The 17,407-nt window shown below is 42.4% G+C and overlaps 1 protein-coding gene across 1 annotated transcript; it reads right to left on the bottom strand.

Annotated features, from left to right (window-relative positions):
- Positions 1-739: 739 nt before the first annotated feature.
- Positions 740-6,102, bottom strand: angptl4 (angiopoietin-like 4). The gene is made up of 7 exons (XM_079568912.1): positions 5,490-6,102; positions 4,422-4,532; positions 4,244-4,328; positions 2,145-2,258; positions 1,940-2,035; positions 1,339-1,623; positions 740-1,228 (listed from the first exon to the last, which is right to left on the bottom strand). Exons 1-7 carry the CDS (start codon positions 5,997-5,999, stop codon positions 1,041-1,043), a joined length of 1,389 nt encoding a protein of 462 aa, XP_079425038.1. The 5' UTR covers positions 6,000-6,102; the 3' UTR covers positions 740-1,040.
- Between the last annotated feature and the right edge of the window lie 11,305 nt (positions 6,103-17,407).

The following is a 17,407-nucleotide window of genomic DNA, read 5'->3' as shown; positions in this document are numbered from 1 at the left end:
TTAATGCTACATACATCATGGAACTGTTTTTGACTGTGCGTTGAGGAAAACAGCATTGTGTGCAGATGAGGGAAACATGTTTTTTTGTCCCGAGGCACAACGAGCAGGTACCGGCTTGTATCTACCCGACTTGCCCTCACAAGTAACTGGGCCAAAGGTGAAGGCGGCATGCCACGGCCGCTGCTAGCTACAAGCAAACAATCCACATGCCCTGGCCCCCCCAAGATCCAATTCTTCAAAACTTAAAGGCCCTGTACCTGCTTTTATTCTAGTGGTGAAGTGCAATTTGTTCAGTTCTTCTGTAGACTGTAAAAAGCAGATGGCATAAAATTGTAAAGCCTTTTCTTTTTTAGTCAAAAGTAAACTAGCAGCTAGCTGTCATTGTTTATAGTTAGGAATGAGTTTGGACCACAGCTAGCAACACTTCAGTCTTTCACGGTTTGTAAACAAAAAATCAGGTATAGGGTCTTTTAAGTCTAGCCGTTTGCAAAAGTTCAGAGAGTTCGGAAAGTTTTCAGGCCTCTTCATTATGTTGCAGTCTGATGTAACGATCTAAAATCATTTTCTACTAGTAAACAAATTCTAAAATGATTACCCAACTATAATACATAATAAAACAGAAATTAACAAAGAAAAAGAAAATTTAAAGTGGCATATTTAGACCCTACAAGGCAACTGCTGACCTGTTCATTGTTCTCAATCATAGCTGCCTGTGCTACGGAAAATGTAGATTTCAGACTTCAACATAATGACATAGAAACAAACAGAGTGGTATGAACACTTCCTGAATCCATTGTAGAGCTTTTGTGCAATATTCACTATCCCTCCCCTGTTGTTTGGAAAATGTGTGGGGGGGGTCCCTCCAGACAACGTTTTGCCCAGGGCCGTCTTTAAAGTTCATAAACGCTCCTGCTCAGTCCACTGTCCGACTGCCCCCACTGGTCAGCCCTCGTAAGACTCTTGTTTCAGTGCTTTTCAGTCCCGACAAAACCGGCACCCAAATTGTCTTTATTTTGCTGTCTGTCCTTTGGTTTTTTTCCTCACGACCGTCTCTCCTGTATCTCGGCGGGCGCGATCATGATGGTGCTCGATCGGAGGGGATAGTAGCGGCCGCGCCATGTCTTCCAGAAGATGCACTGCTTCCTCTGGTGCCGCTGTTTGGGCGGTGGGCTCTGGAAGTATCGGCCGTTCAGGTTGGACTGTCCGCAGCCGCTGAACCACCATCCGCCTGGGGGGAAACAGTCAGTAAATACGAGTTAGATCTAACGTGGTGAATACAGAATGATCACAGCTCTTTTTCTAATGGCTTATTATACGATTGACGCGGCGAGAACTCACCAGACAGGTTTGCGGCGCAGTTGGCGTCTGCTTTGCGGTCGTTGTCTTGGTCGGCGGTGGAGAAGGGAAGGCCGTTGGTGGCGTCGGGGCCCAGCGAGTTCTCCAGGGGACTGAAGGCGCCTTCCTTTTTGATGTACAAGGAGTATTTGGTGTCGGGGCCGCCCAGGCTGAAGGGGAGGCGAACGGAAGCCAGGTCGCCGTTCCAGTCGGACATGCCCAGGTTGAGGATGTAGCCGCCGTCTTTGGCTATGGAGTGCATTTTCTCCAGACCCAACCAGAATTCACCTGAAGAGAGGGGACGCAGAGGCTTTGGTTTAGAATCGAAAAGCGCCTTGACCGCTCATTGACATATTTCGAAAAGCTATCTCAAACAAATTATTTATATTATGTTGCATATTTTCATTATCAGATGCTTGAAATGCCAACTATGCATCAACTGTCTCTCAAAACAGTCTTCATAAACAGTATAAAACGGTCCTTCTTATCTTGTTTGTGACCTTGTTTGGATCTGCGGCTAATCTGCGTGTCTAGCTAGCACCTGTTAAGCCTGGGTTAAGTTGCCGAGAGTTGCCCCGCGGCCAAGGCCCCAAAGCGTATTTACCTTTGAGGTTTCCAAATCCATGCTCGTAGGCCTCCCAGGACTGATGGAAGTCAACAGAGCCGTCCCGCCTTCTCTGGACAACTGTCCAACCACCGACTGTACGTCAAGACAAGAAAGGTATCATTTAAATGCATGTTTTAAGGTAGCAAAGAAGCCATTGAAGTCTGGCCTAATCAGTCACTAGTGTACTGCATTTTGTACTGACCTGCTGTCATTTCGCAGTAGACCTGGAAGGGCTCAGAGTCCAAGGGCTGAATTGTGAAGACGCCGCTGTTGGTCTCTCCTCTCAAGAACAGCTCGTGGCAATCAGAGGCTGTATCTGGAACGACAAAGAAGACAAAAAAGGTTAACAACTGCTCAAGTGCCTTTAAAACTGTATTTTTGCAGTTTAAATCTTAAGATCTTAGCTTATTTGCTCAGCGTTTTTGCAATAGTGATAATTTGTTTTTTTCTTAAAGATCGTTTCCAGCTTTGTTACTTGGGCATGACAGTGGGATAAATAACTATGTGTGTAAACATAGGCCACTCCAATCCAGGTGAAAGTTCAGCGCAGACCTCGGCAGCCGGGTGTTTGCAAACTTTTACTTTATCGTTCACTCGAGCCGCCTGCAGATAGGAGCACGTGCCTGCAGATATCGCACCCTTTTAGTCTTAACAAAAGTTTGGAAGTCTATGTCCCCGGCCCTATCTGCGCGACCTTTGTCCCAGTTCCCAAGCCACTACTTCTCCTTTAGCCAAACTACGAGCATTCCCATCCTCCCCCGCCCTCCCTGCATGCTTTTGGTGTTTGGTTGGCGGTGGTGGGGCTGTCACTCGCCTCTCACGTGCACAGTTTCCCCCCCAGTGACGTGGGAGTGCGTGCTGGCTGCATGGACAGCGCGTGGCCGCCTGGAGGGGGTTGAAGAGGGGAGTATGGAGGGAGGGGGGGTGCTCCATCTCAGTCAGAGCAAAGCAGGATGACATTTAAGAAGAGCCTATTGAGGTGTTGATACGTGACCATTGAGGTAGTTGTCATGGCGTACCAGTACAATAGCCTTTATAGTACGACATTGTCAAAGTTTGAGTCATACAAAAATCAACACTTTCTTTGACGCTTAAAAAACATTGTGGCTGTACAAGAAGTTCTTTGTGATTAGGCTACAAAACAAAATACGTATCAGGCTTCCCCTTTGATCGCATTACCCCTATGTAGCTAATTTGGTAAGTAGCGCCCCAGTTATAACAACATGAAAGTACTGCGCACTACTACAATCCTATTAAGTTGACGTAACACCCACTTTTTGCATTAAGTGGCCATATGCATTGCATCAGGGGCTCCCCTGAACTTTAGCACACTTCTTTTACATCGCCCATCAGTACGTGCAGAGCCACACGTATCAGAGGGGGGTGATGGAGTAAGTGGGGGGCAGAGGGGGCCGGATTCACCCTGCGCAACAACGGACACCAAAGTGGGCCAAAGGTAGCTCATTCCTAGCAATTTTACAGCGGCGTGGGCGGGGCTAGGAAAAGTCTGTACAAAGGTTGCGGATAAATATAGCCGAGCCTTTTGCTTTCAATATGACCTCTTTTCACTTTTTTTTTTTTCTGGCCATCTGAGGAACCCCCCCAGCCTTTGGAGAATAATCCCCCCCAAGAGCTTTCTGACCCTTGCGAGACCGGTGAACTTTCCCCCAGTTGTGACTTGGCCAGCGGTGTAAACGAGTATGTTTTTTTGTTCTCAAATCCAGCTGATGTCAAGAGCCCGGGGCGGGGCGGAGCCGTGATTTGGAAAGGCCCGGGTGAACTCACTCAGGACATGCTCAACTTTCACCTACTTCTCCTCTGAGCCGGTGTGTACTCCTTATTTGTTTGATTTTTGCAAAAGCAGGCTGAAAAAGTATTTACCTCCTTTTTTTTTCAAATTTAGTGTAACTCTTACTTTGCGTACTTTAACAGGCCCCGTTAACTCATAAGATAACCTTTTGTTGTTGTTTCTATTGTTGTTGTTTTTTACACAAACAAGCATACAGTTATTTATCTTTTTAATTGAACGCACGCCCCCTTTTTCCTGCCCCCTTCGCCCACCCCTTTGCGCCGCCTCTGTTAAAAATATCCACGTTGCCTAATTAATCCGCCGTTTTAACCAAGTACATGTGCGACTTCCCGCCGCGTTCTCCAAATCGATCCCTTGATTTTAATTGCCGCTGATTTAAGCTCCTTCCGAGTCTTTACGCGTAACAGATGGCCTGCCACCTTTAGCGGAAGGTTTTTGCGGACTTAAGTCGACATCTGCGTGACGTTCGCTACGGGGATTTCGCCCCTTACCGGCTGCCGGAGAGTCACGCTGCTCCACGACCACGATGCTGGGGCTTCTCGGGGCCTCGTCGACTCTCTTCCTCGACAGCTGTATCTGAAAAAAACAAAAAAACAGGTCATGATTTCACCATTAGAATCAGACGTGACAAAAGAAACGACGTTTGACAGAGTTGTCTTTTGACGTTACCTGGCTTTGCAGAGTCCTAATGCGCACGTTTTGCTTGTCCAGCTTCTCCTGCTGAAGCCTGATCCGCCCCATGAGTTCGTCAATGCGCTTGTTTTGGGCCTCGAGCATCAGCTGCAAAGAAATAAAGCGAAACCATTAACATTTCCTCAAAGTTTTTAGTTTTTTTTCCACATTTTACGCGCGGCGTTTCCGTGCGCTCTCGTTCTGGTTACGTAACCTGCTCGCTGACTGCGCGGGTTTTCCCCCCCCCCGTTCACTATTGTTAAAAAGAAACCTCATGGCGCTTCTCCCAGCGAGAGAGAGCCCCAGATTTCTATATTTACGGCACCGTGACTGTACCACTGCGAAATGCACAGTCAGTGAGTGTCTGCCGTAGGATTAGGTTTTGTTTTGACAGCTGCGGGGTTTGCAGAGGCGCGCTGCGCACACTGCTCGGAGCGTCTCACTTGCACGTACGGCACGCTCGCACTCCTATGGGGGGTCTTATTATCCACAACCCCCCCCCCCCCCCCCAACCCCGCTCCTACACCCCGAGAGCCAGTGAGCAAATCAGCCATCAGTCACTAAGGGTCTTCTAGGTTTGTTTGTGACCAATTAGCAATGCAGAATAATGAAAAAGCGATGCGGCTAACTTACAGTTCTAAATCATCTGATTTCGCAACACATTCCAGGTCAGTAATTCAATGATACAATACAAAGCGTGTAGTAGGAGTTTGCGCACAGTGGCCAGACTATTGCCGGTTTTCTCTTGGTAATAACACGCAAGAGTTCCGTTCTCAGTACAGTATCAAAGCCACCGATTGGCAACGTATGCAGTGCTTTTGTGACTGCGCTGGATAAAAGCACGCCAAGTCCGTAAGAAAGCACTTTGTTATATATTCCGGTGAGCGACTTTACTACTTCGAGGCAGCCTTTCTTGAACAGGGTTTTTTCCACACACTCTCTCCGCAAATACTATGCCAAAACATTGAATATAACACGTGACATTATTCGACATTATTCCCTCGGACAGAACTCTGAACGCTGTTGAACTACTGTATGTCCTCTCTCTGCAGACCGCTGGCTTACCTGGATGTTGCGAGCATCAGTCCCATTGCGGTCCCCTCCCTGCGCGGCGGCGAGCCCCTCCACTCTCTCCTCCAGGCGGCTCACCCGGTCCGCCAGCGTCCTCCTGTCCTGCTGCATCTCCTCGGCCCTGTCCCGCAGCTCGGCCGTGACGTTCAGGAGCTTCCCCTCTCTGTCCTCCAGCCCCCTGGCCCGGGCCCTCAGCGCCTCCCCCTCCTGCTGCAGCTTCTGGCTCTCCTTGCCGAAGTCGCTCACGGTGCGGTTGAACGTCTTGAGTTTGGCGGAGATGTCCCGGATCTGGACTTTGGTCTTGTCCACGTGCTCCTTCAGGCCCTGTCCGAGCTGGAGGAGCCCGTGGGCGATCACGTTGACGTCATCCCAGGCGGCGTACTGGACGCGCTTCTCCTTGCCCCCGCCGGACGTGGAGGACGAGCCCCCTTTTCTCTCAAAGGGGAAGCCCAGGGTGAGCAGCGGGGCCATGCAAAGTGTCAAAACTGCGAGGTTGGTCTTCATCTTTTCTCTGTAGGTGGAGTTTTTGGTCTTTTGGAAGTTGGTTCGTTGGCTTTGAATGAGAGCTCTTGCTCCTGCCTCAGCCCCGAGCAGCTTGGAGGGTTTTATACCTCCGGAGCAGGGGAGAGGAGGCGTCGGATTGGTCGCTTCAGGGGTGTGGGAGGGGTTGGGAGCAGGTCTCTAGTTACGCCTCCCCCCCGGTTAACTATTCATGCAGCACGGGAGGAGGCACCAGGGACCCAGGCAGTACGTGCTATTACAAAAAAGACTGGCTTTCATCCCGGGACAATGTGAGGTTATCAGCTGTGTGGGGACGGCAGCAGAAAAGAGGCGTTTAATGACTTCCTCTGAGATAAGTAGTGCTTAACACACTTATAAAACCCAGGTTTAGACACACACTGGCTGCTTAAGGGCCATTCTGATTAAAAATACTATACACTTGGACCAAATATATTGTGTCATCTAACAGCCGCATACATTTCTTTTCTATAGCTGAAAATCCTACACCAATTTCTCTTCACTGATGCAACAGTTTGGAAAATCCTAAAAATCTGTAGTATTCGGAAACAGCAGAACAAGGGCAGACCCACTCCATCGCTGTCAATCATATTTCCACTGTTTAAAGTTTAGGTTTGTGGTAAATTCCATTCACTGACCGTAATATGGAAAGGAGCCGCCTCTATGTCAGCCTGAAGGTGAAGGACTTCAGACTTCTGCAAAACTACTGTAACAACAAAAAGCTTGGTTTATTTATTGTTATTTAAGTCACTTATAAGCCTGATGTTAGCCCAAAACCGTGTTCATGAAGACTTACCAAGTAGCAACTTTTATCTAAATAATAATAGTGTCATTGCTTCACTATCCAAATGGTGTGGTTATGTTTTCATTCATTCAATCAATGTTCCAAGCTTTGTTAAGAACACAGAAAACCTGGTCCATAGTAGAGGTCGTTGGTTTTTAAAAGTTGAAGTACATATTATATAACCTCTCAAAGAGGCAGGAGCAGCAATAACAAACAAAAACATTTTGTAAACTGGACAAACCAGATCCTGTGTGGTGCCGTCTGGCTGATCCAGGTAGACTCTACTCATAAATGCTCACACACAGTATGTAATAACTCTCTATGGAACTGTATTCTCAAAGTGTCATGTGACTATTCCACTGAAGACAAGATCTCATTATGATAGAAATCTCAGCCCATGTCAAACCTGAAGCACTGTAGACAAACGCGTTACTAGGCCTGGAGTCGACCATTTGATCGCCCTGTCCCAGAGCGACTCGGTCATGATCCACCAGTGACTAATGCGTATCACCGTGCGCTACTTAAGTTCACTTTGCCCTGACTCATCTCACCAACATTTAAATACTTCAGTTTGGTCGCTGCGCCGTAATCAGCGAATTATAATGATCGCAATATTAGTCGGCAAAATGTTCGAAAAAGCCCCAGTATATCACATCTGCCTGATATGTTATACTCTCATAAAAAGTTTAGTCATGGTTTTCTTGATTTAGCCTGGTTTTGGTCCTGATTTTATGTTTTTTTTAAAGTCATGTTTCGACAACATTTTCACATTGTGTTGTGTTGAAATGGATTGATGGAAACACTTCAATCACACTCCAGAAGGTTACTGCGATGTATATGTCTCTTATTGTGCTGGCCTCCTTCATCAAACATGTAAATACAAGTTTCCAATGTTTTCTATTCACGGGCCAAAGGATTTCTGCGGGGCTTTAAAAGTCATTAAATGATCGTGCCGGAATGTCATTAAGTTGGAATCAAACTGGCATTAAAAATTAACCTCTTAACTCCCGCCTGAACCGAGAGGATCTTTTTCCTCACGTCATCAGATTTTTTTTCCATCATTTTTTTGTTAGGTGTTCAACTCATTTTTGTAACTTTTTTGTCATTTTTTTCATCATTTTTTGTCATTTTTTGTCACATTTTTGTCTTTTTTTTGTCTTTTTTTTGTCTTTTTTTGTTGTCATTTTTTAGTAAAATTTTAATCACATTTTTGTAATTTTTTTTGTCACATTTTGTCACATTTTTGTCATTTTTTGGTCCATTTTTTATCACATTTTTGTCACATTTTTGTCACATTTTTGTCATTTTTTGGTCCATTTTTTATCACAATTTTGTCACATTTTTGTCACATTTTTGTCATTTTTTGGTCCATTTTTTATCACAATTTTGTCACATTTTTGTCACATTTTTGTCACATTTTTGTCATTTTTTGGTCCATTTTTTATCACATTTTTGTCACATTTTTGTCACATTTTTGTCATTTTTTGGTCCATTTTTTATCACAATTTTGTCACATTTTTGTCACATTTTTGTCATTTTTTGGTCCATTTTTTATCACAATTTTGTCACATTTTTGTCACATTTTTGTCACATTTTTGTCAAATTTTTGTCACATTTTGACACATTTTTGGCACATTCTTGGCCCATTTTTGTCATTTTTTTATCACATTTTTGTCACATTTTTGTCATATTTTTTTATCAATTTTTTGTCAATTTTTTTTCAATTTCTTGTGACATTTTTGTGACATTTTTGCCACTTTTTCATCAATTTTTCGTCACTTTTTTGTCAATGTTTTCTCACTTCTTTGTCACATTTCCATCATTGTTTTTGTCTCAGTTTTGTTGCCATTTTCACCGCTTTTTTCCAGAAGCTTTTGGACTGGGGTAAAGCCAAACTGGAGAAAATGTGCTCGGTTAAGGTGGGAGGTAAGGGGTTAAAATGTAAAAAAAAAGTTCAAAAATGCCGGTCCAAAACACTTTGAATGGCTGGCTGTTGTCTATATTCAAAGGCAGACTGTAAACAACGGGACATTTCCACTAATTCTGCCGTTTAATGGGAGGTTTGCAAATCTTTAAAAAAAATAAAAAATGGTTTACAATGAATAAATAGTGATTGCATAAAAAAATCTGAAAGTTAAAACAGTCAATGCAAAGACGTGACAAACAAATGGAGGCGTCTGACATTTGACATAATATGAACGTCCAGAACAATCTCCTTTTACAGGACGTATTGTTTGGTTTCTCTGCGCTCACAGAAGAGACAGATATGGACGACAGTATCTTTGTGGTGTCTTTTATTTGGTACAACAAAGTACCTTGTTTTCATTAAAGGCTCTATAGATACAGACGGCACCTCTGGACTCGCCCATATATGGTCACGTTTGAAAACCGTTAAGGGGGAAAACAATTTGGAGAAAAATCTAAACTTTAAGAAATGCTGAATTATGAATATAGTTTTCTACTAAATAAAGATACAAAGACATGGAGAGGAGCAAAGTGGTTCAACAGCCCAAAAATACATAAATAACGGAGAATGCTAACCTGATGCTACATGTTAGCATCGTGCTAATGCTAACAGCTAACGACTGCCGTTTTTTCACTTCTACTGAACAATCTGCTGTGAGAAAATACGCATATGGGCCCGACTTACTCTTGACTTTATTTACGTGATAAATAAGTTCATTTTCCACCAGAAAACGGCTAAAAAGAGTGGAAAATTGTGTTTCCCAAAAGATTCTATCCTATTTCTCCCCTCGGCAAAGCCACGCCCCCTTCTATGACGCAATGCCGTCTATACTAGATTTTTATTCCACTAGTCATGGAAGTAAATATGTTCTGTCCCTTATATTGTGAAAGTAGATCTTTGTGAAAGGTTGTTTATAAACTCATCCTTGTGAAGAATTGGTATGTCAAACTCTTAACCCTTAAAGCAGGGGTAGGCAACGTCAGACCCGGGGGCCAAAACCAGCCCTCCATCATCGAACTCTGGCCCTCGAGATGATTTTGAGAAATATTATGACCCAAATCAGAGCTCAAAGGCCTATTAGAGTGTCTTAAAATGTCTTAGCAGAGCACCCTTTAGGCCATAATCCTAAAAGAATACTCATCTATAGGTAGAAATGACTTTAATCTTGAATTAAGATCTTAAATCTAAAGTTTGGAGTTGGCGTAGATTTGGTCTGGTCTTAGAGCAGATAAAACCTATTCTTGCCAAGTTTTTACTTAATTCAGATTTTTTTGTATAATTTCAAGTGAATAATAAATATTTTTTACAGTAAAAGTTAATTAGCCTGATTTCCAGTGAGATTTCTATTTGTTCCATTTGCATTATAGTTTTTTATCTGATCTTAGATTAGTTCAAACCGACTCAAATTTAACACAAAAAAAAACTTTAATCAAGTGATTTTAAGTCATTTATCTCAGTGTTTTTCAACCTTTTTTGAGCCAAGGCACATTTTTTTCATTGAAAAAATCAGGAGGCACCACCACCAGCAGAAAATGTTAAAATTTTTAACTCTGTAGCCTATATTCAGTCGTTCTCATCAAAGTGTCTTGAATTGGAACACCGTATAGTCTCGCCACAATGCCTCAATACATCACTAGTTCTCTTGTCTCATAGAAATTAACTACCTGATATGGAAGAGTGTTATATGGTACCTCTGCCAATCACTAGACAGCACAGACACTCGAAAAAAGTACATTATTTGTGGATAATAATGCATTCGTTTAAAAAAAAAAAAAATAGGTGAAATTGGATTATTTCCCAAGGCACACCAGACAATATCTCACGGCGCACTAGTGTGCCACGGCACAGTGGTTGAAAAACACTGATTTATCTAATTAAAGATGGACATTTTACAGTGTATATGATGTGCTACACTGGCATATGTAGAAAGTGATGCTTTACTTCAATTGCTTCGATTGGAGGGTCCGGCCCTTGGACTTTTGACGATGAAGAAAACCGGCCCTCCACTGAGCAAACTTGCCGACCCCTGCCTTAAAGTAAAACACATCCTTCATTGTTACAGTATCACTTTTTTAGTTTTTAACCCCCCCCCAAAAAACGGGTACATAGCCTTTAATATATATAAGAAGATGATCATTTCCTCTTGACCCCTGGCTTCTATCAGCAATGTCTAGCTAAAAATCAACCAATGTATTGATTTCCCTCAGACTCCGCCGTTACAAACCCTCTGAAACCTTAAATGCCTGACTTTTGCAACCTCTCTCTCGCTCTCTCTGCCGCAGCGCCTGAATGGAGCGGCTTGTTCGCGTCAGGCGTGAGCGGTCCTTCGCTTTTGGCCCGAGGTGCCACAGCTTCGGGAGACTGTGAGAATTAGGGGAAAGTTCAACCTCCCCCCCCCCCTCCTGTGGCCCATTCAGCTCCCCAGCCGCCTGTACTACGGACCTCCGCCGCCGCCGCCGAGCCAACTGGGTGAAAGGTGAAGCAGGCACAGTGCTGACGCAGCGCCGGGAGGGGAGGAGGGAACAAAACAAAAAAAAAGAGAAAGAACTGGAAACGTCTGGTATGTAACAAATGGGGATCATTTCAGCCCCGCGGCTTCAGCGCATCAGGGAATTTCAGGTTAGCGAGATGAAGCGGGATTTTAAGGGATTAGATTTGAAGTTGTCGTTTGTGATGTGAAAACATGAGATTAGTCGGTGCCAGAATTAGCCAGAATGAATCAGCTGCTAATAAACTCTTAAACTCTCGCTTTTTTTACTTTATTTGTAGATACACGAGGTAATTCAAAGCGTCCGACAGATACAATGTTAGTTCACACAATTCCCACTGAAAGAAAACCAAGTAGCAAAGGAAAAACAGTCTTACCTTGAACTTCACGCTGTTTTGCTGTGAATTGTCATCTGCGAAGAAACACAACGACACTGCCCGTCGTGTATCGCCTTTGTCTTGGATTACAGCATCATTAGCTGTGGTGCTGTTTCAGTAAGCTTCTGCAACGTTAAAGAGGGGGTATTATGCTTTTTTCAGTCCCATAGCACCAGTCTATATCACACTACAATGATGACGAAACCATCTGTTGGTCTGTAAATGCAGTAAGTTAGAATAACTGCCTTGTATAAAATGTCTCTCTCAAAATGGCTGTAGTGAATGTCTTGAAATAGGCCTCTGTCTCTTTAAGAACCTCTGAGCCTTTCAGACACGCCCCCTCCACACCAGTGTTAATTTTGACAACATATTTTATTTTAGTTTTAGTCTTAGTCTTTTGACTAAAATGTAATTTAATTTTAGTCAAGATTTAGTCAAAAAAAACTTTTCAATTTTAGTCTAGTTTTAGTCGACTAAAATTGCATGTCAATTTAGTCGACTAAATTTAAGACTAATTTAGTCGACTTTGCATTGATAATATTCATTTTAATCATATTTAATCTTGTTCCTCTGCTTCATGTTTCTGCTCCACATGAACAAAGCTCAGAGCTGATCCTTTGGCAGTGAATTTACATGATCTGAGGCTCTTTCAGACGGTCAATAGAAGTTTGGATGATTTTAGTCTCTCCTTTTCATTTTTATTTAGTCTTATTTTAGTCGACTAAAATATCTGGACATTTTAGTCATAGTTTTAGTCTCATGAAAAACTTTTAATTTAGTTTTAGTCCAATTTTAGTCGTCAAAAATATCACTTTGACTAAAATGAAGACTAAATATTTTAATCGACGAAATTAACACTGCTCCACACGCTGTCTGTGGCATCAGTGGGGAGGGGGCTCTGCTGAGTAGCAGTGGTTGGTTACTCGGCTGGTGACCAAAGCTCGGAGGCGTCTCCAGGAGGTGGGGGCGTTCCTAGGAGGACTCAGGCAAAGCTATCCCTAAAATGGCCGCCATCAGAGTTTGTACAGATTACTCCAAAATACGTGAATGTGCCAAGGCAACACTTCAGGCATGTTTTTAATGAGGGAGTGACATAATAACATGATGTAAAGCTTGAAAAAGTCGATTTTGCATAATACCCCCCCTTTAAAAGATTCACTGTGACGTTCATTTGATGATGGGAGAGTGTGGCCACTGCAAAGCCTTTACCAGAACATCCCAAAGATTCTCAGTGGGTTTAAGACCTGGGGGTTCAGGATGTTCAGGTCGTCAGCTGATCTCATTCTTCTGGCACACAGTGTTGCTGAACCAACCCGACCGACAGCAGATCCGCAGATCAGGACAGTTAGAAGACACTTTTTGTTTGTTCCTGCAGTGAATCTTGTTATGGACATGCATGACTGGTGAAAGAATCAATCTAGTCTGTAATCTAGTCTTATTGCAGTGCTTCTATTACAACAATAACATTTAGCTTTGTGCCGTATTATGTTGCTCTTGGCCTCATTTGGACAAAGGAAAACTCTCTGAATGCATCGCCTCGGAGGCTGCGCAATATGAAGAAACCTAAACCTTTTTCATAACGATCAGTTTAACCTCTTAACTCCCACCTGAACGGATCACATTTTCTCCAGTTTGGCTTCACCCTAATCGAAAAGATTCTTGGGGAAAAAGCAACAAAAATGTGACAAAAATGTGACAAAAACTCAACAAAGATGTGACAAAAATGTGACAAAAACTCAACAAAGATGTGACAAAAATTCAACAAAGATGTGACAAAAATGTGACAAAAATGCAACAAAAATGTGACAAAAATTCAACAAAGATGTGACAAAAATGTGACAAAAACTCAACCAAAGAGTGACAAAAATGCAACAAAAATGTGACAAAAATTCAACAAAGATGTGACAAAAATGTGACAAAAATTCAACAAAGATGTGACAAAAATTCAACAAAGATGTGACAAAAATGTGACAAAAATGCAACAAAAATGTGACAAAAATTCAACAAAGATGTGACAAAAATGTGACAAAAACTCAACCAAAGAGTGACAAAAAAATCAACAAAAATGTGACAAAAATGCAACAAAAATGCAACAAAAATGTGACAAAAATGTGACAAAAATGCGACAAAAATGTGACAAAAAATGCAACAAAAATGTGACAAAAATGTGACAAAAAATGTGACAAAAATGCAGCAAAAAATGTGACAAAAATGTGACAAAAACTCAACAAAGAGTGACAAAAATGTGACAAAAACTCAACAAAGATGTGACAAAAATGTGACAAAAACTCAACAAAGATGTGACAAAAATGTGACAAAAATTCAACAAAGATGTGACAAAAATGTGACAAAAATGCAACAAAAATGCAACAAAAATGCAACAAAAATGTGACAAAAAATGTGACAAAAATGTGACAAAAATGCGACAAAAATGTGACAAAAAATGCAACAAAAATGTGACAAAAATGTGACAAAAAATGTGACAAAAATGCAGCAAAAAATGTGACAAAAATGTGACAAAAACTCAACAAAGATGTGACAAAAATGTGACAAAAACTCAACAAAGATGTGACAAAAATGTGACAAAAATTCAACAAAGATGTGACAAAAATGTGACAAAAATGCAACAAAAATGCAACAAAAATGCAACAAAAATGTGACAAAAAATGTGACAAAAATGTGACAAAAATGCGACAAAAATGTGACAAAAAATGCGACAAAAATGTGACAAAAAATGTGACAAAAATGCAGCAAAAAATGTGACAAAAATGTGACAAAAATATGACAAAAATTCAACAAAGATGTGACAATAATGTGACAAAAACTCAACATAAATGAAAAAAAAAAACACACAGCAACAACGCAAGGAAAAAGGTCAGTTTTGTGGGTCTTAGCTTTCAAATGAGGTGTTACACAGGCCTATATAATGGCCAAAGAGGACAGAATGCATTTGGTTTAGGCGGGTGGTAAGAGGTTCATTTTCTTATTCAACACAAACATGTGGCTTAGACCAAAATGGTTCATTAAACATTTCAAAATAGAAGCTTCAACAAACACGAAGTAGTTTCCATTTTATTCCTCAGTCATTTCCAATCCATGAAAGCTATAGACAACGTTGAATATTGTAAACATCAAAATTTCAATACATTTTTTGCCTAAAAAACTCATGCATGACGGCACTCCAGACCCGAAGTAACTTTCGGAGTGACAGTGCAGGATTTTAGAGGCAGTTGTGGTGAACAGGTCTGAGCTCATTCTGCACATTAGGACATTACTGGAACATGTAGGGGGAGGAAAATACTTAGTTTTAACATTTTTGAAACTCTTTAAAGTCCATTTAAAATGCTACATGTTTGAAAAGATAAAACTTTTCCATTTAATGACCCAGGATGTATAAACCTATCACAAGGTGTTTGTGTCACAGTCTTCAAAATGAAGCAGATTTGAAAAGAGTCTTGTGACTAAATGGAAAGAGGAATATAAGCACCAGGACCTGAAACCCGGCCCATTAATCATCAGAAGCAACTTTGGAAAACGTTGACATTTTTTGGCTGCTATCAGGCAACATTTCTGCCAAATCTTTCGCCTAATTCAGCCAATTATTGAGATTTATATCCCCCATGTGATCAAAGCTGCGCAACTTTTCATCCAATTGATTTAAATACAACCATTTACTTTAGCATAGATATAGAGAAGCCCTAATAAAAGACCTGAGTGTAGCTCTACTGGGAGTGGGTTGTCTCCATGGAGATATTGACCAAAGGCGGCCAAATATGAGATTTAAAGGTGCATTATGCAAATTTAATGTGGAAAAAAAGTTGATATATGTGCGTATTTGACCTTGTAGTGACCCAGCGGCTGTATGAGTGGTCAGCATGGCGCTTTTACTTTGGATCACACTGGCCTCCAGGACGCTCCAGGATCAATTGTTTAGAAGGTTTTGACTGCTGAAGGACCCTCTAACCAGAAAACCTACAGAACGATTGATTCTGGAGCGTTGTAGAGACCACCGTGATCCAAAGTAAAGTGCCACGCTGACCACTCATACAGCCGCTGGGTCACTACAAGGTCCAAAGTGCACAAATATCATCTTTTTTTTTTTGGCATAACACCTTCAAAAATAAATAAGATTTGTAATCACTTTGTAATTGTAATCATTTCACTCTAATTTAAATATGCTAATTGATAAAAAGCTAAAATAACACAGAGACTTGCCTTTTATTGCGTTGGGAAGAAGAGGGTCGGGGCTTTAAAACGAGCCCACCCATGCCCCGCCAAGCCTCTGGGAAGCGATAAGGTTGCGTTGAAAATGTGTGCCGTTGCCGTGACAAACTCGCTAATGTTAATATATAGAGTATTTGTCCACGATTTCTATTTCACAATTATGTGATCATGTGACTACAATTTGAACAAGCCCATTGGATTCCTAGACACCCAAAACATGGGGTTAGACACACAAAATGACTTATCTAGGATGAATAATGAAGGAGTACCGGGCATTTTAAGGATCTCGCCACCCTCTTGGACGCCATCTTGAAAATGAGACCTTTCCAGTGGTCAGATTTTGGTAGACTTTTAGTATGTTAATAAGCACACCTGATACTACAGAAAACCAATTTTATTGGGGTTAGGTGTTTTTTTTTCTCCATATATGCAGCCGCCTATAATGCAGCTTTAAATATGTTAAGTCCTAATTCAAATCCATTCTTTGACTGCATGAATAGCCTGTTCTGTGGAGCTGGTCCTTAAAGAGGGGTATTCTGCTTTTTTCAATCACATAGCACCAGTCTATATCACACTACAATGATGACCAAACCTTCTGTTGGTCTGTAAATGCAGTAAATTAGAATAACTGCCTTGTATAAAATTGCTCTCTCAAAATGGCTGTAGTGAATGTCTTGAAATAGGCCTCTGTCTCTTTAAGAACCTCTGACCCTTTCCGACACGCCCCCTCCACACGCTGTCTGTGGCATCAGTGGGGAGGGGGTTCTGCTGAGGAGCAGTGGTTGGTTACTCGGCTGGTGACGAAAGCTCGGAGGCGTCTCCAGGAGGTGGGGGCGTTCCTAGGAGGACTCAGGCAAACCTATCCCTAAAATGGCCGCCATCAGAGTTTTTACAGATTACTCAAAAATACGTGAATGTGCCAAGGCAACACTTCAGGCATGTTTTTAATGAGGGAATGATATAATAACATGATGGAAAGCTTGAAAAAGTCCATTTTGCGTAATACCCCCCCTTTAAGAGCATGTTCTGTATTGGCAACAGGAGAATCCTAAATGTGACGCAGTAAATTACAACCCTCAGTACTTGTTCCTGGTAGTAGCGTCACTCACATGAAGCTGATCACGAACGCCTGTCCCGACACGTTTCCCTTCACACTTCCTATTATTCGCACGACGCCGACGGCTGTGATTTGGGCCGCGCGTCACAGGCCAGCAGACACACACACACACACACACGTTTCCGACCAGGGCCCGCCGCCGCAGCCGCTCCTACGATCCCACAAAATGGCCGCCCCCGTGGTCCGCCGGCACGCCGACCTTTCCCCTACATTCCACAACGAGAACATCTGTAAAGCGCAGCACACGAGAGGCGGAGAGAGAGGAGAGAGAGGAGAGAGAGAGGAGCCGTTTCCCATGGCGCATTGCATTTGGGGAGCTTCTTTTTTTACGAGCTCTCACCAATGCGCCGTTTTCCAGCGCTTCTGCCAGAAACGCATATCTCCGACTTTAACGGCGCTACAGCGTGCGATGAAACACTCGGGGGGGGGCGGGGGGG

The sequence above is a fragment of the Gobius niger genome (assembly GCF_951799975.1).
Source record: "Gobius niger genome assembly, chromosome: 13".
NCBI classification, from domain to species: Eukaryota; Metazoa; Chordata; class Actinopteri; order Gobiiformes; family Gobiidae; genus Gobius; species Gobius niger.
The sequence above is the reverse complement of the archived record's forward strand: the minus strand, read 5'-3'. Positions and strand labels throughout refer to the sequence as shown.

Excerpts from the sequence above, each read along its gene's own strand:
- angptl4 (XM_079568912.1), bottom strand. The coding sequence starts at position 5,999 with ATGAAGACCAACCTCGCAGTTTTGACACTTTGCATGGCCCCGCTGCTC. Across the intron at positions 2,259-4,243 it reads GCGTGACTCTCCGGCAGCCG|ATACAGCCTCTGATTGCCAC; the intron begins GTAAGGGGCGAA and ends TTGTCGTTCCAG. Across the intron at positions 2,036-2,144 it reads CTACTGCGAAATGACAGCAG|TCGGTGGTTGGACAGTTGTC; the intron begins GTCAGTACAAAA and ends CTTGACGTACAG.